This window comes from Adiantum capillus-veneris, chromosome 19, assembly GCF_014529385.1.
Source record: "Adiantum capillus-veneris isolate H3 chromosome 19, ASM1452938v2, whole genome shotgun sequence".
Classification (NCBI taxonomy): Eukaryota; Viridiplantae; Streptophyta; class Polypodiopsida; order Polypodiales; family Pteridaceae; genus Adiantum; species Adiantum capillus-veneris.
In genome coordinates, this window is record NC_140949.1 from 41718636 (window position 1) to 41746378 (window position 27743).

The following is a 27743-nucleotide window of genomic DNA, read 5'->3' on the forward strand; positions in this document are numbered from 1 at the left end:
CCAAATAAATGAAATCCAGTCTTTTTGTTTACTCGATCTGACAAAAATTTTGCCACACTCAAGCCGATTGTCCAGAGGGTTTGCCTAACGAGTTACCTCCTAAAACGCAAAAGATCATACCCTTGATTTGATCCCAGGTAGCACTCCACAGAATTGGCCACCCTATAGAGTCAGCAAAGCCCAAAATGAAGAAATCATGAGCCAAGTGAAAGACCTTTTGGAGAAAATTTCGATCCAACCCAATTATTACCTTTTTGTTCTCCCGTGCTATTTGTGTTAAAGAAAGATGGTTCTTGGAGGTGTTTGACATGTGATTTGAGGCACAAGGTTCTAACAGAGTATCACAATCCTCCTTTTGTTGGGCACAGGGGCATAGAGGCTACGTTTAAGGGTGTTGAGAGATACTTCTATAGGTCATAGCTCAAAAAGGATGTGCACGAGTTTGTGCGTACTTGTTTGGTACATTTGAAAGTAAAGTATGACGAGCACAAAGTGACAAGACTCCTAGAGTCTTTACCTATTCTGGATCAACCATGGGAGAGTATAACGATGGACTTCATCTTCGACCTGCCCAAGGCTCGAAGTGGGCATGATGGCATCTGTACAATAGTTGACAGGTTCAACAAGCAAGCTACTTTTGTCCCAGTAAAGAAAACAGTCAAGGCCAATCGTTTGACTAAGCTGTTTGTCTAGCACATCTTTTGGTTGCATGGAATGCCTACAATCTATTGTTTCAAATAGAGACACTAGATATACCAATTTGTTATGGAAAGCAATGTGTGACAAGATGGGTACTATGTTCAAGTTCTTTTCATTGTTTCATCCACAGATCGATTGACAGTAAGAAAAAACCAATTTTGTGGTATTAATCTTGTAGAAGTGCTATATTTCTGACAACAAAACTCAATGGGAGAAGTACTTACCATTGGTGGAGTTTGATTACAAGAACACTTCCAAGGAGTTCTGACTTCTATGAGGAAGGAACCAATTTTGAAATTGTCAAGGGTTTTTCAAGATCACTTTGTACAACATCTGGAGACTGCTTGTGCTAAGGTTAAGGAGGCTTTGCAAAAGTCTCAAGAGCGTCATTAAAAAGCAGCACGCAAGCATCAATGTGGCTTGCACTTGAAGGAGAATGATTGAGTGTTTCTTAGGCTTGAGAGGGCACGCCTTAGAAAGAGGAAGGGTAACGTTACATCAGGATGGGCGCTTGAGCTATGTCCGGCCACGTGTGAACATAGCACCCTCTTAGGTACGTCCTATAAGTAGGACGCGTCTCGTGTGAGGCATCTTGTGTGATCACCACGCTTGGACTCTAGGCCCTTGGCAACTCTACCTGCACATCACGGATTGGTGTGGGCTTCGTGGTATGGGACACCAGCCCTTGTGGTAGAGGCTAGCCCGTTGGCTGCAAGCTCGGGGGTGAGCCTCTATTGGATCTGTGGATGGGAGGTGAGTATGATGTTTGCGCTCTACATTCGTTTACGTGTGAGTATGGCTTGTGTTACGTCCTGTGTGCAGGATGGGTCTTGTGAGGGACAACCATTGGTATCAAAGCTTCAACCTGCTCATGCATTGGACATGGTAACGTCCAAAAAACCATCAAAGCAAAACAAATAGCTCTTAATTTTCCATAGAGGAAGTGATGGCCCCCTTTTTGGATAGGACAATTGTTAGCTGAGTTGAATAATCAAAAGGAGTGCCAAAGATAGATCCAAACATATATATATCCACTCAAATTAAATGCCAATTTTACAACATCACAAACACTTATATTCCTCTTCATACATTCAATTTACTTGTATCAGGGCACTAACCAATTCTTTGTAATAAGTTGGGCAACACGGCCATACAACTTATCACCCAATGACATGCTCTTTTGCTTCCCACTTATATCCACATTCACACTGTTTAGTGTGTTGGAAGGCTTCGGGACACATTTCCTATGCAATGGGAAGGTCTCCATTAAGACCATGTAGCAAGGACCTGAACCTGCCAATTGATCAAGTTTGTAAATCAAGGATCCAGTGTTGACAAAAAAACAGTGCTTTCATACAATCACAATTTTTGGTAAACCACCTCTTTTAAGTACCACACACGGGTCAATGATCCACCTCACATGGTATTCATTAAGATCTGCCACTTGATAAGATTACTATAACTGAGATTGTGAAGCAAGGATTCAAATTTGCCAAAGGATGAGAATGCTTTCATTGTATTGCAGGTTCTCTGAAACGCCTTGGTTTAAGGACTATGTTTATGAACATTTTATTTAGAGACCCACAATAAAGCTTAAAATATTTACTAACATTGTACCCTTCAAAAGCTCTATCTGGTCCAGGAACCCCTCCTCTAAAAACTGTCAATCACCGATTTATGTCTTTCTCACTCCCATGAAAATTTCATTACATGCTATAATCAAGCAGCACTGGTTGGTATGTAGCTTCACAAACACTACAACCAGATCAATATGCTGCTCATGTTGCAATTTAATATTCTCAGGAAAAGCTATTTTTAAAGTAGATTTTCAAACCTAAGGACTTGCTAAGTTTTAAACTTTTGTGCTTCTGTCAAAATGTTTGTTTTTTGGAGAAGAACATACCTAACACCATAAAAAAGATATACCTAGATGAATCCAGGATAAGCCCAGATTCACCCTTTAAGGAAAGTGCAAGGTATACGTGGTAGTCACCCACAAGACAAAATACATGGTAGACACCCACAAGACAAAATAACCATCAGCTCCATCATGCATAGTATTAACTAAATAATATGACATCCCCATTAACGTCATCAATGCATAGAAGTGGGTCTAGAACTAGGTACCAATCTATGCTCCCACACACACACACTTTTTTTTATAAATCTTTTTGATTAATTTACAGCTGAAAACCTCAAAGTGAGGAAAACCCATCAGAAAGATCAGATACAAAGGGAAGAACACAAAAGTGTTCCGTAATGTGAAGGCTCTAAAAGCATACATAGGAAAGCTGAAGGATATCCGGGATATGTCCCCAACATCAAGGGCAAAATGTAAGGATTGCCTAAGTGAAATCTTTTAGGAAAGGGATCCACATCATGCCAATGGAACATTCAAAAATAGTGTTGGCGCACAAAAACCATAGAGACCAAAATCTGACTTATGTGAATAAGACCGCAAATCGTTGAAGGGAAGCTGGGAGAATTCCAAAAGCCCAGAACCGTTTGTGGAAAATTGCCGAGGGAAAGTGGAGGTGCATACAAGCTGATATGCAGTCAAGGAAGGCCCTTGTGCAATGACAATCCCAAAGGAGGTGTCTGACAATCTCATCACAGGCTAAACATCTGACACAACGAGTACCATAGAAATAGATGTTCCTTTAGAAGCAAATGGCTCTTCCAAATTGCAATAAGAGCTTTCTCCACCATTGATCACATTTATATAAAGACCATAGTGCATTAAGATGGTCAACCAGCCAAGGATCATGCAAGAGAGAAGCATAAATGTTGCGGGTAGAAATGGCAACAAAAGGTGTGTCCCATAAAGTCCAATCTGGCGTAGAGAGCCGTAATGGCTTTCCAAGCAAAGAGTAAACTAGAAGTAATCGAGCAACCAGGAATATGACCGACCATCTAGCCAAACACAATCTCGCAGAGGGACGGTTGCCAATCACCAAAAGCGGAAGTGGTAACATGCTGACATAGTGAGGCAACCATGACTGGCCATGGCTGAGACTGTTGCGCAAGAGTAGGTAATAACATGGCCTTCCTCGCAAGAGCGTGGTGGCGAAGGTCCAAAATATTCAGTCCCCCAAAAACGCTTCAGAGTGCAAAGTTTCTCCATTGATAACAAACGGCGCCCAATGAGATAAAATATCAGACATAAGCGTTGTGAGGTGAGGATGAGACCAATGCAACAACGGCAAGTAGAACTATACATAGGCCATCATGATGCTCTGGACAATACGGAGTCGAACATTCAATGGCCATATGGACAGTTTCCAATATTGCAATTTGACGTTCAAGTGTTTCATATCCAGTCAAAAGTGTCTTACAATCACATGCGGATCAAGAATATCCCCGGGCCACAAAAGATGGTGCCAATCAAGTGCATAAGGCCTTCCGCAAGCCCATACGTATCCAATGCCTGCATAATCTCTCGTATGTCAATTTGGTTATTGCGAGGCATGAACAACGAGTCATTGGCATAAGCCTACTGTAGCTGGGTGCTCCTGAATGCAATATGCATGAAACCTCACTTTTACCAGAAAGAAAACACAACACAGCAATGGAACACGCAACTCAAAGACACAACAATAGACTCAGAACACTATGGAACTCAACTAACTCGTGGAACCAGTATAGACTCTAGCTGGCAGCACACTCAACTCCAAGCACAGGACTGACAAGTACAATGGGGTATCGAGACTCCAATGTGCAAGGAGAGTGCAGGTGTGCGATGTTGCACACAGACCCAAGCTCAAGACGCTAGACCATAGAAAGTAGATGAAACATATGACAACTAGGTCCAATCACACATATATACAATCATAAAGAGCCACCAATGGCTAGCAAATATCCCAGTCCAGCACACTGTGGTGGTGATGATCTGGTCACGGTGTCCACTAGACCACCACCCGTATCGCTGCCATGTGTCAGTGCCCAGACGAGAGTTTGTCCAGTGTGAACTCCATACTAATTGTCACAAACTGCTGACGTGTCAAGCCACTGAAGACCCAGCGGGTTACGGCTCCGCGAGCCTAACCATAGCCAACCTGCAGATCCCAGCCTTATAACTTACAGTTCCTCATCGAGAGGCCCATTTTTTTATAGTTCCCAATCAACTTATGGGAACCCATTCAATGAGGCCCAACTTACTAAAAGTAAACCAGGACACACACACACACACAAGATCAAATTGCGTAGCTTTTCATGACATGGCAGGGCTGTACGAACCCTCTGCAATTTACACTAACTTGCTGACATGGCAAACTGTATGGACAATTCTGTGAATCGCGCTGACAGTCGATGATGTGGCAGTTGTACGGACAACCCCTAAGGGCACTATGCTTTTGGACCAAAAGCTTTTAAGTTTGTAGCTTTTCGTGTAAACTTCTTCAAGGGCCTTTAAATATGACTTGAGGGCTTACTCTCCGGCATCCTACCGCGTATTAGGTGCAAAGAGGAGTTGCCTAAGCTGTAAAGTGTTGAAGCAACATAAAGAAATGCCGAAAGGGGCACCAAGATTTGGGGCCAGTGCTCTCTTGGGGTGAAACTCTGCCACTCCGCGTCTCGTGTGTCGTGCATCTCTTTCAATGCAATCATTTTTGAAGTGCTTAAAAGTTTGTTTCTTCTGTTCTTTTCCGTTGGCACATGGTGCCCTCCTGTTACAATGGTATCATAGCTTCAGTTGTGTGCTTTTCTAAAAGCATACCGGTCTCCCCAAAGAGCAGACATAGCAAGATGGCGCTTCTAAATTTCACATGAAAATTTTTTTCCCTGTTTTGCCACTACTTACCCTTCAAAAAGTATTTTATCGTCTATAATCTTCGGTTTTTTATCTCTCATTTTCCCTTTGCATAAAAACTCATCTCATTGATGCTTTTCACATATAAACCCCTATAGGATACCTATCCAGTGGGAGTGGCCTCCTACTATGTTGCCATCCTAAACTACTAACTTTAATGAGGAGTGCTTGGTTTGGTATAACCCCACTTGTGTGGCTAAACTTTGAGGTTTGCTTTGTGATGGTGTGACCTCCTACTTGTGCTTGATTTACCTACCTTCTAGGTAGTTCACATCAGACGTTGATGAGGCTATTACTTTCATGCCCCATATCAAGGCTCTGCACTTTTGCTTTTACTTTGCTGCTCTCCATCACGCTCACATCCGATGAAATGGCTCCACCGTTGTCGTGCTACTATCCACTCCCCCCTTCTGGTGCACCGATTGGCTCCCCCGTTGGAATGAAAGCCTTACTGTTGCTACGTACGCACATAGCTCCCTCCCCTATGTTCATCTCATTTGGTGTAACCTCCTCGGTGCCCACTCTCACTATCGCCAGTTGCTTCGGTTACTTGGGTTGGCTGAGAGCAAGCTTTGCCTTTGCTCTCTTAGAGTTGAAACCTCCCCTCATAAACACATGCACGCATTATAATGATGATTTGATATCTTGCTATATACTTTTTTTGTATTTTGCAATACCTTGAAGCCATTAAGGCCTTTTAATTAGATGGAATCTTGCTTTGCTTGAGGAATGGCCTCTCAGTCCATTGTTCATTACTCTCTCCTTAACATGTCCTTGCCCAGTTGTGCCTTTCAATGTCTTTTACTTGCTTTTTCCTATCTGCAGGCACAATAATGAAGAGGAATGATCCTAGTACCTTGCTTGCTAAACAATATTTATGGATGGTGGAGGAACATCTTGCATACTGCCCCTTTTCTATTTTGAGGTGAGGGATTTCTATCCCTCACTTAGCCTTGAGATTTCTATTATCTGTCTACAATAAAAAGGATTGTGAGAGTGAGAGAAGGTAGATTAACAGTGGCATTATGATTACTATCCATCTGTGGATGACCTTGATACCGCTTGATTAATCTCTAACATTTTCTCCTTTGAGATTCTTTTTGAATAAATTCAATGGATTGGCATTATCTAGCTAAGATTCCTACTATAAAACAAAGGGGGACTACATGGTTTTTCGTGAATTTAGCCAATTACGGTCCTATGAGCATGGATCTGACCCTCATGCATGTATTGTTATAGGCTTGGTTGTTGGCTTGGAACTTCATAAATCTGTTAAAGCTTCTGAATCCTATGACTAAAGTGTTGGATACTGGAAAAATTTGTTCTCATGAGCTTGAAAAAATCTCTTGTACTGATTCCTACCTAGGACAGTGTCACAATGGAAAGGTTCGAAAAATGACTAACGAGTTGGCTACTAGAGAAATTTGTTCTCATGAGCTTGGAAAGACCTCTTGTACTCATTCCTACCTAGGACAATGGATAGGTTTGAAAGATGTATTGCCCTTGGATACTAATGGATTGTATCTAACCATGAGAAGATGTTGTCTTTAAATGGATATTGAAGATCCGATTGTTTGCTGCTCCTGGCATTTGGTGCCTCTTGCTTCGGCTAATTATTAGCATTGCTTATAACTACATGTGGTAACTAGCTTTTTCTTCCCTTTGGTCATCCTATGAGGCTTTACCCTGTCTGTCAAGACTCTATTGTGATCAGGTATCTCGCTAAATCTATGTTCCTACTGTTGTGGATTATGAAAATACACCTGATGGGTGATCTAAGCACTGAAGCTTCTTGAGTCCTATTACTAATTCACTCATGTACCGTGATGCCTTTTGTGGTAACAAATGACGCTAATCTTTACGATTACAGATGGGTTGTCTTACTTAAGGTTCCTCCGATACCTTGAATAAATTCACCTCAGATTTCTCCAAAAGGAATTCTGAGTTTACAGTTTCTACTTTGTGCTTAGCCTTAAGGCTTACAAGCTTTCGGAATTTGATTGTACTTTTTTGCTTATTTTTTCGAAATGGCCTGGCTTCTCATCAATGACTATCGTACCGCTCTTCTATTTCTCTTGCATAACATGAGCTACAAGGAAGTTATCGTTCTCCATCAACGCTGGAATCTCTTGGGTTTTATGAACTACCTCATAAATGTATTATATGTTCATTTGTTCTGTTGACGTACAAGGGACTTGGTTTCTGATAACATGATAGATCACAAAACAGAAGGATTTATGATGAGTTTGACGTTATCTTAAGACTGATTTTCTGATTACTTGACTGCTTCTTTTGACCTTACACTTCTGCTAGCAGTTTTGATTGAGTTTGAATGCACCTCCTTTCTAGCCTCCTTTTCTTGACATCATTAACATTATGTCTGTTTCTTTACTTTGCAATCAATTAGGATAGGGTGGTACTCTCTCCCAAATCAGATTCTGAACTCCTTGGACCATTACATCTCTACACATGGCTTTCTCTTTTGATTCTCTCATCAGCCATAATACTTTCACTCTAAAATATTGCCATAGGGGTTGATTAACTAAGGTTGATCTGCTCTAATCTTATGATATTGCTCAATCTCGTGGGTTTTAAAAAACTTGCATTTGCTCAACTGAGGCTTGTTCTAAAAATCCTATAAGATTGAGACTTTTTCTCAGCTTGGGTTACTCGTTTACTGGTTTTTGAAGCATAGAATTGGTATTATTTCCATGCTAGCATTACTAATATTTTGAAGCTAGCATTACTAGCTTGATTGCTTTACTCATATCCTTTGGACTGCTAAGTGTTTGATGACCTGAGGACTGACAGTCATCTGATTTAACTTCATGTGTTGGACTTAGCATGGGAGTTTAATCCCTAAATTAGCTCTCGATATGGACAAATGAGTGCCAGATACTATTAGTTTCTTTCATAAAAATTGGGACTTATCCTATGTTTTGGATCTCAAGGGTCTCTTTTGAAGATAATTTGGCTGTAAATTTTGACCTCTTGAAACTATGGACTAACTTGGTCCCTTTTGGGTTTTATGGATTTTGTACTTATCTTCATACTGGATTTTTGTTGAGAAAAGAATGCACTTGCTATGACTGGACTTAAAAAGCTGTTGGCTTTGACTATTGATAGATCTAAGACTTTTGTTGTGTTTTTTGTTTTGTCTGAACCTAATATTGAATTAACAAGCTAAGAACCTTATTGCTAAGAAGGTTGGAGTACTGCTTGTGATTGGGTTTGTTACTTAGATTCTATGGTGAATGAAAGTAACACTGGTTATTGTTTCAATTGGTTCAGACTATGCAATATGCTTCAAAAGTAATCGTAGCTTTTAAAATCTTATAATAGATCAATTTAAGAAAACGGACTAATTTTTCCTTTTAAAAAAAACTTTTGATCACTTATTAACATCCCCATCAAAAGGGGTGGTGGCCTTTTGATGGTAATCAAGAGGCAAAATAACATTTAGAATTTTAAAAAAATATAAAAAAGAACTCTTTCATTTGTAAGGACTCTAGCTATTTTAATAATCTTTAAGTAGAACAAGGATAACAACTGATAGGTTGTATTATGCTAAACTAACAAAAAGATACTATGTTCCTTTTCAAATCTTGAAGCCAATCACTGAGATGGCTTATCAACTCAAGTTTCCCAACCATTGGCTCATACACAATGCTTTCATGTCAGCCTACTCAAGCCCTACAAAGGAGAGTGACTAAGTGAACCAATTATTAAAGACCCTCCCGAAATCGAAGACCTAGAAGATGTGCTACAACCCGAAGCTATCCTTCGGCATGAAGAAAAGGTACTATGACATGGTAAGATTATCCAACGGTATCTTATTAAGTTCAAAAATTATTCTTTTAAAGATGCTAGATGGATGCAAGGAATACAGCTTAAGGATAGTATGAACCTTGTCAATGCTTACAATGCTACATTCAAGTAAGCAAATGTACAAATTTCTTTCAAATGACCAATATTTTTGTCTTATAAGACTAATTCTCTTTTCATTGTGCACATATTTAAATAGTATGCATGCTTAGAATCATGTTTGTGATGACGACGTCTCTCAAACACCAAGTAGAATTTGTCACTCTAGTTTGCAAGAATGAAATAGACTAAAGAGCAAACATGCTTGCGGCAAATATGTCTCCCAAACACCAAATGGATTAGTCATCCATCTTGGAATGATGTCATAGGGTAAAAAGGGATCCTCTATCCGCTAAGGAAGATTGACTAACGACTAAGGCTTATCTCTTCTACCTCATAGAAGAGGACAACCTCTTTGACACCAATAAAACGTATCCAAAGCAAACGAACCTGTAGTTTGTTTATATGGATGCAAGTGAGAATTCTATCTTTGCTTAAAGAGGTTTAGCTAAACTATAGTCCGACCTTAGAGATGAAGGCTTATTTCATCCTTGTAAACTGGTTCTCCTGATGTATAGAATAACTGGAATGTTATTGCATTCTGATCATATTGCACAAAAGTGAGCCGAATACAGAATCGTTTTTTTGCAAACCACCTTCTTAATATCTAAAGCCAATTGTCTTTTAAACAATATGTTCTTTTGTGTATTATTATTATCTTAATACAACAAAACACACACACGCACGAGCATACATCAATACAAAGGTCTGCATACTCATATTTTATAAGTTTGTCCTAAAAGAAAAAATTTCTTTAAGATGAAACTTTTCTAATACAAATTAGTTGTGCATAACATTGCACAAACGTACAAGAAGGATTAGAAAGAATGTTTTTTTTATATAGCCATAATATTTTGAAGTCTACATGAGGTTGTCAAAATATTCATTCGATGCTTGGGAGTGTCAAACATGCGGCTACTTTGAAAAGGAGGATCATATCTTGCAGGGGAAGGCATGAGACCTAGAATGTGATTAACAAACGACACCTATGTACTGCAGATCCAATCATATTGGACTCAAAAGAGCATGCCCTTGCACTTCACTTCAAAACGGAAGAAGGGGGGGGGGGGGGGGGGGGGGGGGGGGGGGTGGCGAGGGGGACCTCAACAATTGGTACATGCACAACATCAGTACATCTATCCAAGTGAAAGCCTCCATCCAAGCTAGAGCCCTCCATGATCTCTTCAATTATGTCTTGCCTCATGCTCAAGGCACCCTAAATCTGATTTGAACAAGATGCAGGTCACAAAAATAGAGATTGTTGCCTAGGTGCTAGGGTATCCCAAGCTACATGCAAGCAACTCCCAAACTATGTAGCATTGAATCAACGTTCTCATACAATGATTGGGAAAGTTTGTCCTCCATGAAAGAAGGGGGGTGCTGATAGAGACGGACGAAACTACTCCCAAGCTCCTAGGCTGCTCAACACAAAATGATCATCCCAGCATCAGCTCAATCCAACTCTACACATCTCTATGAAAATTGTGTTTGCGAGAGCTAGAGACCAGTTTGCTCAAGGAGTTCTAGCATGATGCAAAAAAAATTACTTCCAAGGTCGTCACCTTGAAGGAGATTTGCGTACAATGAGCGTCACAAAGAGTTCCGAATCTAATAAGCAAGGTTGCTAATCCCAAGACCATAGAGAGTGACTACCAAACAGACCACCTTGGTGTGTGTAAGCTAACATTTCATCCGCAAACTCCGCAGCCAGCACCTCTCCTCGTCTCTACTAGGCAATGGTAGAGGAAGGGGTCAAGGGGACAGCCCTGGAAAGCAGACCAAGAACATGAAGCACGACTCTCTCTCTCTCTCTCTCTCTCTCTCTCTCTCTCTCTCTCTCTCTCTCTCTGAGACAGAGCTGTTGGTTTCGTCGTTTGTGCACTATTGGAGAAGCTGTCGTGCTGCACGAGATCTTGACCATTTGCTGCCCGCTGCACTTCAAAGCTTACCCTTGGGCTGACGTGGCTTTTTTAGCCCAAATAACCTGCAATACATGCATGTGTAACCCTAGACCTGCCTGCTGACGTGGTTTGCTGACCTACTGTGGAGAGCGCTGCCTTGGAGTTGATGCTGCTGCCTGCAATGCGCCACCTAGTCCTGTGTGCTAACTGTACTTAGCTGCGAGGACTTGCAGCCACACTGACGGTATCCAGCTGCGCTAACCGTACCCGCTGCGCCATCAACTGTCTTTAGGTTGCAGAGCTTGCCTGAACATGTGCGCGCAGACATGACAAGGCGGCCACCCTTGGGTTGTCCGCAGCAGGCCGTGCAGAGGGGCTGTCACAGAGACCTACAGGTTTCAGAAACAAAAATCGGCTTGCAGGAAATTCAGGAAATTCACAAAAAGTTCAGTTTTCCAGAAATTTCAGAAAAATTCAAATTACAAAAATTGCATCAGAAGGTCACGTAGACTGTACGCAAAATGTATGTTTGACATGTATGCTTGACATGAGAGAACATGTATACATAATGTGGAAACACATCTGCGTATAGTGTGGTCTTCTTTCTACCGCCAGAACTTTCCGTACCCTCTCGTTTTTGGCTGCTATCAAGCATGAGGAAGCAGAATGACAAGACGGTCATGACCCTATAGAGGATGCCATTCAAAAGTGCAAAGAAGAAATGATTGAAACCATTAACAAGATCAACCACAACCTCTAAGGCACAATAAAGATGCTCAATGAACGCGTGTTGGTCCAAGAAAGCAAGATAACTACACTGGAAGATCAGGTGACGGCCCAAGATAAAGAGATTGTGTCACTCAAGAAGGATCCCACTGAGGTACGATCATGAAACACACTTGAAGAGGGAGAACTACAACCCTCAGTAATCGAAGAACTCAACACGATTAAAGAGCAATTGCGGGCCATCAAAGAGGGGGAAGAGCAACACAAAGAAATGACAACTTCTTGGGTGGATGTTATTACAAAGACTCAACAGAAGGCGGATGAGGCCGAAAAATGGATCGAGGTTGCCAAGAAAGGAAAAGGCAAGGAAACAACGTTTACACCCACCATTATTAACGTGACACTAGTAGAGGAGCAAAGAAGGTGTGTGAGCGCTTTACATGTGAGAATTTGCGGCCTTAAAGACAAAGATAATGTGGACAAAGAGGGACTCATGGCTTTGATGGGGGTTTATGAGCCGAAGCACACAAAAGCTTAGAGAGTGGGCAATAAAAAGAAAAATGGAAGCAATGGAGAAACCTTGAAAGAAAGGGCACTCATTCTTCGTTTTCCCTCCATGGAAGTGACGGACTTTTTGAAGAAGAGACCAATTCTTAAGAAGACGGGCATCTTTCTCGGGGATGACCTCACCCTCTCGCAGATCGCTCATATGCAAGAGGTAATGCCGGAGATTAGAGCGGCAAGGAAAAAGGTAAGATTGATTTTTACCAAGATGGAAGAGTGGTGATACTAGAGAGACTCCACATGATGGTGCGAGACCTATGGGACCACACTCAAAGTTGCTACTTGGAATTGTAATGGATCTATGCGCCTTGGTGTGGGTGCTTTTGATGATAGTTTTACTGGGAGAGACGTCGTCTTCTACTTTGAGACACATCAGGCCCCTGGGCAGTCTATGCCTCACATCAACAGGTACAGATCGGAGAGAGCCTGCAGACAGGAGACACGATTAGAGCAAAGAGGGCGGGGCTCAGGGGGAGTGGCAGTGTTATTCAAAGAGGAGTTGCAACCGTTGATACATATAGCCCGCAAGGATGAGCAGGCTAGGTACATGTGGGTGAGATTGAGAGCAGAGACAAAAAGGGATCTTTACACTGCTATTTGCTACTTTCCCCTGAGTACGTCAATATATGCACCCCCCAGAGGACAGTCCCCCTTTTCTATTTTGAATGATGACACATGGGAGTTCTCTAGAGATGGTGACATTATCATCCTAGGGGACTTGAATGCTAGGACTGCACATCACCAAACAGTATTTTATGATACTTCAGAGGAGATGTTGAGAGAGCTAGATGTTGTAGAGATGGGCTTGTCTAGACTATCATAGGATGTGGAACATACTGAGTATGGACGACGCTTGATAGACATGGGGACTGCACATAGACTGGCCATCTTGAATGGCCTATAAAGATTTCCCGCTGCGAGAGGCTTTACATGCTTTCCACATAGACATGGAGCCAGCACAATGGATTATGTCATGGCACAACCGAGCTTCGTCTCTAGTATCCAAGATCTCACAGTTGGACCGAGACCTGTTGGTGTGGCAGTGGATCATGCCCTTGTGTCGATGACCATCTCTTTCCAGTTTAGTGTAGCACGCAGGCCACGTGTAGCAGCCCCTACTCCCTACACCTTCACGAGGGAGACGGACTCTGTATACATGGATGGGATCTACAGACGCCTGTGCACTGAGGAGCCATGGCGAACTCTGGAGGAGCTTACTACTATACTGACACAGACATTACATGATGCAACAGCAAAGGCATATCCACACACCCGGCTTAAGCAGAGACGACGTTCTGGTAGCATGCCCCAAAATAGCTGGTATGATGAGGAATGCCGCGAGACAAGAGCCACTCTTCAGTGGGAGGTGCTTTTGGGGGACATTACTCACAAACAGTCATAGATTGACTTCCGAAACCTTGAGCAACAAAAGAAGAGCACATTTTTGGCTCGACTAGAGCAGGATACCAACTATTCTTGAGTCGGGACTCACGTGAGGCATCGCGACTCTTTAATGAGCACTCCCCCCCTCCCCTCCCACCATCACGTCTACAAAGGCTTGGGGCCAGTATACATTATCTTTGTACACAGTTCCTGGACAGCCGCCCCTTCTTGACCCCCCCCCCCCACACATGTGCTTTTTTCACCAGTGAGACGGTGAAGAAGGCCATTGACATGATGAGGATTGGGAGAGCATATGATCATAATGGCTTAGTGACAGAGCATTTCATGCATGCCAGAGATCTACTAGCAGAGCTTCTAGCAATTATGTTCAACCGTGCCATGTGTGAGGGCTTGTCTGATACTTGGAGCTTATCTACTATTGTACCTATCTTCAAGTCAGGAGACCCTATGGAGCCTGGGAATTATCGCACTATCATGATTGGACACACATTGGCACGGTTGTACGCATCCATTCTTGAGCATCATTTGAGTAGATGGGCAAAGAGGGAGGGTATACGCGCACCCGGGTAAGCAGGGTTCAGGAGAGGTTTTTCTACTCTTGACATATCATGACACTCAAAGCCATTATTGAGGAGGGCATATCACATGGGAGACGGATCTATTGCAACTTTGTGGCTTTCATTTGACACAATACCCAGAGCTAGACTGATGTGCAGACTACAGGAGATGGGAATACCCACAGAGCTCATTTGGGGGATCATGGAATTATACAAGTCAGCAGTGGGGCATGTACGCACCTCACAGAGGGTCTATCTACCCTGGTTCACTCCACTATTGGCTTGAAGCAGGGCTGCCCGCTCTCTCCTACTCTATTTGGTATGTATGTGGATGAGGTTTTTGACTACATTGAGAGAGATGGTGATAGAGGTGCACAGCTGGCAGGGACATGGATTCCACTATTGTTATATGCTGATGATATTGTGTTGATCTCCGACTCTCCGAAGAGGATGCAACGTCACTTGGATGCTTTGCATAGGTTTGCCCATGAAAGTGGTTTGTCCGTCAACCTTGGGAAAACCAAGGTTATGGTGTTTAATACCACCCCACAGTGGATCAGGAGGTCAGCACCCGCATTCACATACGGCCAGGAAATAGTGGAGTATACAAATGCTTACACTTACTTTGGGGTGGTCTTTAGTGGACCAGCATTTTCATTGAGGAGAGCAGCAGAGACTAGACTGACCAGCATCCATGCAGCATTGGGTAGATTGAAGAGGATGTGTTCACAGGTTCAATTTCGGAAGTCTCGGACGAAGCTTTGGCTCTTTGACACTTTGGTGGCTTCCGCATTGCTCTATGGAGTTCTGCACCCCCATTAATGGTTGAGGCGCACCAGATCAATCTCCTTCATACACCGCCTGTGGGAACTTCCGAGAGATAGATATGCCCGCCTAGCACTTGAGTCCTCTCGACAGTTAGCCATGCAAGGAGATACAGCATGCTGGTATGGGGAGATGACATCATGGTTTCAGGCACATGAGTTTAGCATAGACAGATTGCCCCCCTTCCAGTACTCATTGGATGCACCCTCTTTGACTCTTACACAATCCGAGATCACCAGGCTCATCCGTCAAGACCCGACTCAGCTAGACACTAGGAGGACATGGATACAGCCAACAAAGGAACTGGGCACGAAGATGGCTTTCTACAGAAAACGGCTTTGTGAAGAGACCCAGATACATGGACACCCACTTGTCTCATGGAATACGATGTGCTATTGACAAGATACGCACATCTTCACACCAGCTTCGGGTCGAGACTGGTAGATACAACGGAGTACCAGCAAAGGCCACGACATGCCCCCTATGTCACATGGAGTGTAAGGTGTAACGGAATGAATGTTGTTCTTTCTCAAGATGAGTGCTCCATAATGTGCTCAAGGTTCCTTTTTGTTCTTATGGAAGGGAGAGCCTTCCGTTCTTAATGAAAGAGTGCAATGATCATAAACAAAGTGAATGGACACTGTGTGTGCAAGTGTATGAGACTGAGAGATGGAGAGAGAAGAGAATACAACACCAGAGACGTTGTAAAACCCTCCTCCGAAGGCCCCACTCTTGTCGGCGAGAGTGGTCTACTATTGATTGCACAAACTTGTACAAAGTGGATGCATGTGACTCATGCAAATCTAGGCTAGATCGATGACGACGACGGGAATGGCGAGACCGATCTAAGGGTTGAAAACTGACGCTTTTGAACTGCTGTCCAAAAACGCTACTAGCTGAAATCTGAGGCTGATTGGGGATGGATGTCTTGCTTGGTGGAGAAAACGCCACCAAGGGAGGTTCTTGCTGAGAGGTTGCATGTTGAGCGATGGTACTCGTGCTGCCTCTTCTGCCAATTAGTGCTAGTCTAGGTTTGCTTATATACAAACTTACTCAAATTGCCCTACCTACTTTCCAACAAAAGTCACTTAAATTAATAAGTGAAAAATGTCAAAAATAGAAAAAATAGGCTAAATGCACTGGAAAATTCCCCTGAAGGATTCTGATGGGAGTGCTTATGATCATGCTGTGTGCAACCAGAGGATATGCATCTAATCTAAGTGTTTGGACATGCACAGTCTGCGAACAGACTCACAAAAGTGCCAGATCACTTCCTATTCTAGACTAACTTGACTGAACTGAACCCTGGCCATGCTGTATCTTGTCCATGGACACATAGGGTTGGATGTGTCACGTGACATCCCCTCCTTTTCAAAGTGAGGTACTGGTACCGAACTGTATGGCGTCGAGGGAGATTGCCAATAGCATCCGGAATCCTGGAAGGGACTCTTCGCCGGCCCACTCTAATGTGTGGATCGTGCGGTACTTGAACTTCATAAAGGTCTGCAACGCTTGCTTCTTTGGGCCGCGCCGAAAGCGACTCAGTCTTCTGTGGCTCCTTCGATACTTCAACTTCGTCGAGAGTCATGCTTCTTTCTTCTCCAAGAATCTCCATGGCTGAAAATTCCTGAAACCATTTCCAACAAAACCATGAACATACCTATTCCATGTAAAGTGAGTGGAAAAAATCTCGTCTTTTCTAAAGATTGTGGATGCAATGTAGATGAACAAAGAGACGAAGTGCCAAACCTTTCACCACACACACGTAACCAATGAGATTGAATCTTTCTCGTCTGAGCTAAAGCAATCAACTGTGGCAATTCACAACGGAAATGCCCATGCTTGGTGCTCATACTATCATGTGCTCTTTCTATGACTGTGTCGTGCCAAGGAAGAGACATGGAATGTGACTTCCTTACATACATACTTTCCAGCTTTTCATGAATAATCCGCATACATTCGTGCTCATTCATGAGTGAAACGTACTCAACGTACAAGATGCCATGCCTAGAAAAAGGGATCACATAAAGACGTTGACTAAAATACAGGAAACGATCACGAATGAAACAGTCAAACAATGCGTGCTGACGAATCATTCGAACACATAGTACTTGTAAGGGTGCTTTGGACCTAAGCTCGAGAGCCAAGATCGGTTCTTCGTGAAGGGGTTCTTTGGACCTAGTCTCGAGAGCCAAGATCGATCCTTCGTGATTGATCGAATCTGCAACGAGGTTAGCTTCGCTAAAAAAAGCATCAACTAACTCATCATCCTTGTGAATAATCACGTCATCTTCATGCAAATCATCATGCTTGTGAGAAATCACATCTTGATCATGCAAACATAATGCTTGTCAGTGTCATCCAAATCATCATGCTCGTCATTATCATTCAAATCATCATGCGTATCATCATGCAAATTCTGTGTGTCATGCTTTGGAGAAAAGAGACCGAGAGAGTCTCCTTTTGCTGAATCTGTTCAACTTCGCCTGCACATTAGCAATGAGAGAGGGAGAATGAACAACCTCCTCTCCACGAATGACAATGGGAGAGTCACTTTTGGCATTGAAAGTGAACGTATTTTCCACCCAATCAATGAGAGGGTTATGCTCACGAAACCATCGAATGCCCAAAATCATATCACATCCTGAGAGAGGAGTGACAAAAAATTTCCTACGGAAAGCAGCTTGTTGAACTGTAAACAACACATCAAGGCACTCTTTCGTGATGAGAGAGTCCATATCGGGAGCAAAGCCAGAGACCTCAAGAGGAGATTTCTGACTAACCTCTTGGCGGGCTTTCTCAACAAGAGAGGGACTGATCACATCATGCATACTGCCTGGGTCAAACAATATGACAAAACGCTGCCCCGTCATATGACCATAACATTTAATGAGAGACTCATCAATGGGAGAGTCAGGAGAAACTTGAGGCACACTCGTGTTATCATTAATTGCATTGACAGAGGAAGTGGGTTCTGTGGATTCTTTAGATTCATTAGAGTCAAGCTTAGGACATGTTCGTTTTATGTGACACTTAATGTGACAATGAAAACAACGACCTTCCTTAGAATAAGTGCTTTGCTCTTCCAACGTGATATATCCTCCTAAAATTCCTTGTGCAACCTTTTCATATGGAGTGAGCTTAGGTTTAGCAATTGTGTTAGCCTTACCCTTAGGTTCATTGGAAGATTTTTTTTCTGAGAGACTATTGGAAGATTGGTTAGAAGATTACCGGTCTTACCATTCTGAGGGTTCTGAGAAGTCTGAGAGATACTTATGGAAGTCTTGTTCTCCTTAGGCTTTCCCTTGTTGTGCTTCATCTCCTGTACGAGAGCAATCGCTACCGCCTTGTTGAGATCGATTGGATCAAAGACTTCTACATCAAACTTGATATATTCGTCTAACCCAAAAAAGAATGCCTCTTTGCGCTCATCATCCGACTTGCGTAATTGGGTACCTAGCTGCAAAATACGATTAGAGAAAGACATAACCGGATACCATTTTGCTTGAGAGCGCGCCAATCGTCCTTCAATCGTGCGAGGTATTGAGGTGGCATAAACCGCGCCTTAAGCTTGTCTTGGAAATCAGCCCAATTGAAGGAAAGGGGCGTGAATTCGTCGGCTTCCTATTGATGGCATCACCGGCAACGTATATAGCTGTCGTCAAAACCTTGCTATTCCCTGTCTTCTTAGTTGCCGCAAAATAAGCATTAAATTGATGCAACCAAGAATGAATAATCGTAGCATCCATCTTACCATCATACTTACTGAAAGTCAACTTCTCTGTGACTGGGTTGTTGGAGTCCGCATCCCGGCTTGCGCCACTTGAGGAACTACCAACATCTTTGGCTGGTTCAGACTTCGAGGCAAGAACTTGTCGAACCAATCCTTGAGTGTGGAGATCTCTTTGAACCTCACGATCGGCCTCCAAGGCCGCTCGTCTTGCTTCGGCTTCCTCCTTTCTTTGAGCTTTTCTTTCTTTTCCCTTGTCGAGCTCACATTCCAAGGCAATGCGAGTCGCTTCTTGTTGTATTGCATTTCTTTCGTTTCATTCTTCGCGCTCGCGTTCCATGGCTTCCTATCGTCCTGCTTTTCTTTCTAGTTGTGCCATCGCAACTCGATTCGTTTCCTATTGTTGTGCCATCATCTCCATCATCGACTTGACCATCGCCTCCATAGAAGTTGGCACAACTCGTGGCATAGATGGGGAAGGGGGAGGGTCGGGAAAGCCTCCTGGTGGGGAAAACTCTTCTTCGCCACTCCCATGCTCATCACCTGTATGCGAAGTATCCATTCCGCTTCGGGTGATGACCATGCACTATGATCTTTGGTTCTTGAGTTCACGAGGAACTTGGGTTCATGCGGGTCTTGGGTTCTTGAGGTTCTTGAGATTCTTTAGGGTCTTCTTGAGGGTGCAATCTGTGTTTGAGACGGATCTTCTCTTCACTCGAGTTGTGCTCTTTCCCGCGGGCGCACCCCTTAGCGGCCTTGCGCTCACACCACGGTTGCTTTTTCCCACCTCACGTTGATTGGCTGGCCGCTAAGTGCACGGTCGCTCTCAATGAGTGAAAAGAGGCACAAGGGGAAGCAGGACAAGCCCTTCTTTCCTAGGATTCCTGTCACTCTTCAAAAACACGATTAGGAATCGACACGCCCAAGCGAACTTGGGTTCATGCGATCACAACAAGCAAAAAAAATTCTTGTGATTCTTGTGGTTCTTTCCTTGAGTGATACAGAACACTGCCAAAGCTCTGATACCAATGTAAGGTGCAGCGGAATGAATGTTGTTCTTTCTCAAGATGAGTGCTCCATAATGTGCTCAAGGTTCCTTTTTGTTCTTATGGAAGGGAGAGCCTTCCGTTCTTAATGAAAGAGCGCAATGATCATAAACAAGTAAATGGACACTGTGTGTGCAAGTGACTGAGAGATGGAGAGAGAAGAGAATACGTGTCACGTGACACATCCAACCCTATGTGTCCGTGGACAAGCTACAACACGACGAGGGTTCTTCAGCCAGTCCAGTCAGTCTAGATTAGCAAGTGATCTAGCACTTTTCTGAGTCTGTTCGTAGACCGTGCATGTCCAGACACTTAGATTAGATGCATATCCTCTGGTTGCACACAGCATGATCATAAGCATTCCCATCAGAATCTTTCAGGAGAATTTTCCAGTGTATTTAGCCTATTTTACCTATTTTTGACATTTTTCACTTATTATTTTTAAGCGAGTTTTGTTGGAAAGTAGGTAGGGCAAATTGAGTAAGTTTGTATATAAGCAAACCTATATTAGCACTAATTGGCAAAAGAGGCAGCAGGAGCACTAGTGCTCAACAGGCAACTTCTCAGCAAGACCTCCCTTAGTGGTGTTTTCCCTCCAAGCAGAAGATTCCCCATGCTAGTGTTTTCATCAATGCATCGCCAGCAAGGACAGTCCCAAACCTAGCGTTTTTTATCCAAGCCAACATCGCCAAGTATCTGCAGTCTTAGCGTTTTCACCATATCAGGATCGTCCTCAACCCTGGCGTTTTCAGCAGACAAAGACCTGCAGTTTTCAGCCCTAAAGACCCACAGATTTCAGCCCCAAGGACCCGCAGATTTTCAGCCATAAAGACCAGCAAAGGCAGCGTTTTCTCTTGCGTTTTCAGCCGCAGCAAAATTCAGCCATTAGCGTTTTTGGACAGTAGTTAGAAAGCCTCAGTTTTCAGCCCTTAGATCGGTCTCGCCATCCCCGTCGTCGTCATCGATCTAGCCTAGACTTGCATCAGTCACATGCATCCACTTTGTACCGGTTTGTGCAATCAATAGTAGACCACTTTTGCCGACGAGAGTGGGGCCTTCGGAGGAGGGTTTTACGTCTCTGGTGTCGTATTCTCTTCTCTCTCTATCTCTCAGTCTCATACACTTTCACGCACAGTGTCCATCCACTTGTTGTGATCATTGTACTCTCTCACTAAGAACGGAAGGCTCTCCCTTCCATAAGAACAAAAAGGAACCTTGAGCACAGTTCGAAGCACTCATCTTGAGCAAAATTCAAACATTCATTTCGCTGCACCTTACATTCGTATCAAAGCTTTGGCAGTGTTCTGTATCACTCAAGGAAAGAACCACAAGAATCACAAAAAAAAAAAAAAAAAAGCTTGTTGAGGTCGCATGAACCCAAGTTCGCTTGGGCGTGTCGATTCCTAATCGTGTTTTTGAAGAGTGACAGGAATCCCAAGAAAGAAGGACTTATCCAACCTCCCCTTGTGCCTCTTTTCACTCATTGAGAGCGGACCATGCACTTAGCGGCCGGCCAATCGACGTGAGGTGGGAAAAAGCAACCTTGGTGTGAGCGCAAGGCCGCCAAGGGGTGCGCCCGCGGAAAAGAGCCGAACTCGGGTGAAGAGAAGATCCTTCTCAAACACAGATTGCAAGCGAAAGAAAACCTCAAGACCCTCAAGAACCCAAGAACCCAAGACCCTCAAGAACCCAAGAACCCAAGACCCTCAAGAACCCAAGTTCCTCGTGAACTTAACAACCCAAGACCACAAGAACCCAAGACTTCAGTGAATGGTCATCACTCGAAGCGGAATGGCTACTTCGCTTAGAGGTGATGAGCATGAGAGAGACGAAGAAGAATTTTCCCCACCAGGAGGTTTTTCGGACCCTCCCCCTTCCCCATCTACGTCAAGGATTGCACTAACTCTTATGGAGGCTTTGGACCAGATGTTTATGGGAAGGAAGTTAGAACGCGAAGCAAGAAAAGCAAAAATGGAGCGCGAATACCAAGAAAGAATGGTAGCCATAGCGCGTGAGCACGAGCAAGCACGCTTGGAAGCCAAAGAACGACAAGCCAAATTGGATCGTGAGCGCGCAGAAAGACAAGCAGAAAACAAACCAAGACAAGCAGAATTTGATCGCGAGAACAAAGCCATCAAAGAAAAGAGCGACCAACACATGAAAGAATTCTTGCGACTCTTTTCTCAAGTTCAGGCACACATGCAAGAGATTCGGGAAAAGGAGGCTCTCTCAGTCCCTTCTTCTCCAAAGCATGACACACATGATGTGCATAATGATGGTTTGAATGATAATGATGAGCATGATGATTTGGATGACACTGACAAGCATGATGATTTGCATGATGATTAAGATGTGATTTCTCACGAGCATGATGATTTGCATGAAGAGGATGTGATTGTTCACAAGGATGATGTGTTAGTTGATGCTTTTTCTAGTGAAGCTAACCTGCAGATCCGATCAGTCACGAAGAACCAATCTTGGCTCTCGAGCCTAGGTCCAAAGATCTCCTTCAGGAAGAACCGATCTTGGCTCTCGAGCCTAGGTCCAAAGAACCATTACAGGAAGTATTATGTGTTCGCATGATTCATACGCACCGCATTGATCGAGTGTTTCATTCGTGATCGTTTCCTGTATTTTAGTCAGTGTCTCTATGTGATCCCTTTTCCTAGGCATGACATATTGTACGTTCAGCATGTTTCACTCATGAATGAGCACGAATGTATGCAGCTTGTTCATGAAAAGTTGAAAAGTATGCATTCAAGGAAGTCACATTCCATGTCTCTCCCTTGGCACGACACATTTGTAGAAAGAGCACATGAAAGTATGAGCACCAAGCATGGGCATTTCCGTTGTGAATTGCCACAATTGATTGCTTTAGATCATAAGAGAAAGATTCGATGTCATTGTTTGCGTGTGTGTGGTGAAAGGTTTGGCACTCCGTCTATTTGTTCATCTACGTTGCATGTACAGTCTTTTAGGAAGACAAGACTTTTTCCACTCACTTTACATGGAATAGGTATGTTCATGGTTTTGTGTTGGAAATGGTTTCAGGAATTTTCAACCATGGAGATTCTTCAAGAAGAAAGAAGCATGACTGTCGACGACGTTGAAGCATTGAAGGAGCCACAGAAGACGTTGTGCGGTTTCGGTGCGGCCCAAAGAAGCAACCGTTGCAGACCTTTATGAAGTTCAAGTACCGCACGACCCACACATCAGCGACGGCCGACGAAGAGTCCCTTCCAAGATTCCGGATGCTATTGGCGATCTCCCTTGACGCCATACAATTCGGTACCATTACCTCACTTTGAAAAGGAGGGGATGTCACGTGACACATCCAACCCTATGTGTCCGTGGACAAGCTACAACATGACAAGGGTTCAATCAGTCCAATCAATCTAGATTAGAAGTGATATGGTACTTTTGTGAGTCTGTTCGCAGACCGTGCATGTCCAGACACTTAGATTAGATGCATATCCTCTGGTTGCACACAGCATGATCATAAGCATTCCCATAAGAATCCATCAGAATCCTTCAAGGGAATTTTCCAATGTATTTAGTCTATTTTACCTATTTTTGACATTTTTCACTTATGATTTTTAAGTGACTTTTATTGGAAAGTAGGTAGGGCAAATTGAGTAAGTTTGTATATAAGCAAACCTAGACTAGCACTAATTGGCAGAAGAGGCAGCAGGAGCACCAATGCTCAACAGGCAAGTTCTCAGCAAGACCTCCCTTGGTGGCGTTTTCCCTCCAAGCAGAAGATTCCCCATGCTAGCGTTTTCATCAATGCATCGCCAGCAAGGACAATCCAAAACCTAGCGTTTTTTATCCAAGCCAGCATCGCCAAGTATCTGCAGTCTTAGCATTTTCACCATATCAGGATCGTCCTCAACCCTGGCGTTTTTAGCAGACAAAGACCTGCAGTTTTCAACCCAAAGATCTGCAGTTTTCAGCCCTAAAGACCCACGATTTCAACCCCAAGGACCCGCAAATTTTCAACCATAAAGACCAGCAAAGGCAACGTTTTCTCTTGCGTTTTCAGCCGCAGCAGAATTGAGCCATTAGCGTTTTTGGACAACAATTAGAAAGCCTCAGTTTTTAGCCCTTAGATCGGTCTCGCCATCCCCGTCGTCGTCGTCGATCTAGCCTAGACTTTCATCAGTCACATGCATCCACTTTATTCCAGTTTGTGCAATCAATAGTAGACCACTCTCGCCGACGAGAGTGGGGCCTGCAGAGGAGGGTTTTACAACGTCTCTGGTGTCGTATTCTCTTCTCTCTCTATCTCTCAGTCTCATACACTTTCACGCATAGTGTCCATCCACTTGTTGTGATCATTGCACTCTCTCACTAAAAACGGAAGGCTCTCCCTTTCATAAGAACAAAAAGGAACCTTGAGCACAGTTCGGAGCACTCATCTTGAGCAAAGTTCAAACATTCATTCCGCTCCACCTTACAATACGACACCAGAGACCACGTAAAACCCTCCTCCGAAGGCCCCACTCTCGTCGGCGAGAGTGGTCTACTATTGATTGCACAAACTAGTACAAAGTGGATGCATGTGACTCATGCAAATCTAGGCTAGATCGATGACGACGACGGGAATGGCGAGATCGATCTAAGGGCTGAAAACTGACGCTTTTGCACTGCTATCCAAAAACGCTACTGGCTGAAATCTGAGGCTGATTTGCTGCTGTCCCAAAAACGCTGATGGTTGAAATTGTCTGGCACCAAAAACGCTGATATGGGCTGGTCTTTGCGGCTGAAATCTGCTGGTCTTTAGGGGGATCAAAGACTGAAATCTATCGGTGCTTTATCTGCTGAAAAACGCCAGCAAAAAGGGGGGCGATTTGGGGATCTTGGAAATGCTAGGGCTGTAATCCGTCTTGGAGGAAAAACGCTAGCAAAATGGGGATCATGGCAATGATGCTTGCTAAGGAAAACGCCAAGGCTGAGGTTATCCTGCCAGTGATACTTCTTGATGAAAAACGCTAGGGGATGGATGCCTTGCTTGGAGGAGAAAACGCCACCAAGGGAGGTTCTTGCTGAGAAGTTGCCTGTTGAGCGATGGTGCTCGTGCTGCCTCTTCTGCCAATTAGTGCTAGTCTAGGTTTGCTTATATACAAACTTACTCAAATTGCCTACCTACTTTCCAACAACAGTCACTTAAATTAATAAGTGAAAAATGTCCAGAAAAATGTCCAGGCTAAATGCACTCGAAAATTCCCCTGAAGGATTCTAATGGATTCTGATGGGAATGCTTATGATCATGTTGTATGCAACCAGAGGATATGCATCTAATCTAAGTGTCTGGACATGCACGGTCTGCGAACAGACTCACAAAAGTGCCAGATCACTTCCTATTCTAAACTGACTTGACTAAACTGAACCCTGGCCATGCTGTATCTTGTCCACGGACACATAGGGTTGGATGTGTCACGTGACATGGAGCCTGAGACAGAGTTGCACTACATATGCCACTGCCCAGTCTACTATGAGATACGAAGCCGCTTCCACTGCTTGTTCAAAGAGGGCTTTGGACCACTCTCCAGAGTCATGGGATACGAGGACCAAAGAGAGCCTGATGAGAGGAGAGGCTAGCTAGTCTCAGAAATGGATCATAGATTTCTTTAGAATAGACACTGGACAATCGGAGGAGCTACTACCACAGCAGAGCCCACATTATCTTCGCACCAGAGGCACGTTGATCGATCGAGCGACCAAGCTGGGGAGATCTAGACGCCCACGACTACGAAGAACTACAGAGCATTGACGAAGACTGCATTAGAGGATTCAGATCACTTTGGCCCAACATGCACGACACCCGGTCAGACTACTGACCATGGATGAGATTGATGAGATCCGCCAGCGACCGATGTTGCATCTCCTGTGATTTAGGTCTTTCTGAGGATACACCCGCATTGTGTTGTATTAGCCCCCCATTTGCCTCCCCCCCCCCCCCGCATATCCTACACAATCCTAGCTAGTTGCTTGGTTCACATCTAGCAGCTTAGGATACATTGTAACTTTCTGGTCTCATTAGGTCACTTTGGCCTTTTGTAGACGTAACATTTCATTTCATTTTCTCTTTCTAGGTAAGACACCTGACTGTGGACCTAGCTATGAAGTGCAGCAACCCCAACTATCCAAGACTCTGAGAAGCCCATCCAAAGCATACTGCTCAAAACCCTTCCTGAATGCTCATGAAATAGCAGGGCTCCTCCAAATGTCCCTCCTAAAGGCTCATTTGGGAAAAATTATCTTGTGGAGACACTTCGTGTGCTCCCTGGACTCTTGCAAGCAAGTCGCTGCCACCTCCCAAAAGAAAAGCCTAAAATTCCATAAGGCCCTATAACGTTGATACATGGCTACATAACATTTTTGGTTGGAAACCGAATGCCTTATCTAGTGCCCTTACAGCATGTGAAGGACAAAACAAAATCTAGATATTGTTTAAAATCAACCGAGTGTTTTGAATTTCTAGCAACAATAGGAAGTTATGTTTACCTACAGAAGTTGAATCAGCACTTGCTAGAGGCACATTGTAATTGGTAAAATAGTCACTGTCATATTCACACACTGAAGAGCCCATCTGCATACAAGAAATCCCTACTGATCTTCAGTTCACAGAAAACCAGTTTGCCCCTTCTTAGTCTAAAACTCACAGTGTACTATCTCAATCGCTAAAAGACACGCTGGCTCTTTCAACAGCTAGAGCAACCAGTAGAATTTGTCACGAAATGAACACAATGGGACTTATTTAAATTACTGGTAAAATCATGCCAATACAAATCTTTGCTTGGCCAAAGAGAACAGGTCATGGAGTAGCTGATTTGCAGGAATGTACCCAAACCAAAGATAATCCACTTTGTTTAAAATCACACTACTTTGTTTCAGTCCTACTGTAGCCAGCTACATGATATATCAGTGAGCTCTCAGTATGGACAAAGTGCACTTTTATGGGATGGGTGGAAAGGAGTCCAAGAAGACAAAGGCAACTGGAGAGTGATTCTAGGCGGCACGCATGTCCGGTTGGAAAAGTGTTGTCGATGTCGAAAGGGGAGAGTAGTCGATGTCGAAGATGAGGAAAAAGAGGCAATTGACATCACCAAGAGACTGCAGAGGATGCCACAAGATGAGTAACCAAGCACTGCATTGGGGCTGACAAGGAGCTATCAGCTAGGATAGAAACTAGTCACACCTGTTGAAGGTGGCTCCTGAAGACCAGAGCTGGGGAGGAACACCAAGAAGACAGTGAAGAAGGCTCTAATGACAACCACCTCTGGAAGCCTGGTAGAATAAGTAGAGAGTAGAGTAGGAAGCCAACAACAGAAAACCCCAACAACCCAATGCAAAGAACACAAGAAATTGAGGGAGACAAGAAACACAATGAGAGAAAACGAAAAAATCAAGAAACAAATGAAATCAAACGAAAAACATGCTCTAAAGACTAACTTCAACCACACCATGCACCATGCACTACCCAAACACACACACAAGCACACCCTACACACTCACCCACCCAAAAGTCAGTTTATAGAGCACGAGGAGGACAAAGCA

At 43.6% G+C, this 27743-nt stretch overlaps 1 protein-coding gene across 10 annotated transcripts in view; it reads right to left on the reverse strand.

The window, feature by feature from the left end:
- The window catches only part of LOC147433890 (Plasma-membrane choline transporter family protein), a 97746-nt gene that overhangs the window by 49727 nt on the left and 20276 nt on the right, over positions 1-27743 (reverse strand). For 7 of the 10 annotated variants that reach the window (XR_015185227.1, XR_015185228.1, XM_086489828.1 and 4 more), the window contains 2 exons: positions 26691-26775; positions 1818-1992 (listed from right to left, as the gene is read on the reverse strand). The exons of 1 other annotated variant lie outside the window; for it this stretch is intronic. Coding sequence is in view for 7 of the 9 variants with exons in the window: in XM_086489828.1 (XP_086345954.1) it covers positions 1818-1992; positions 26691-26775 (260 nt within the window). In the remaining 2 variants the exon portion in view is untranslated. The remainder of the gene's footprint in view (positions 1-1817; positions 1993-26690; positions 26776-27743) is intronic. 2 more of the 10 variants (XM_086489831.1, XM_086489830.1) reach the window with 1 other exon arrangement.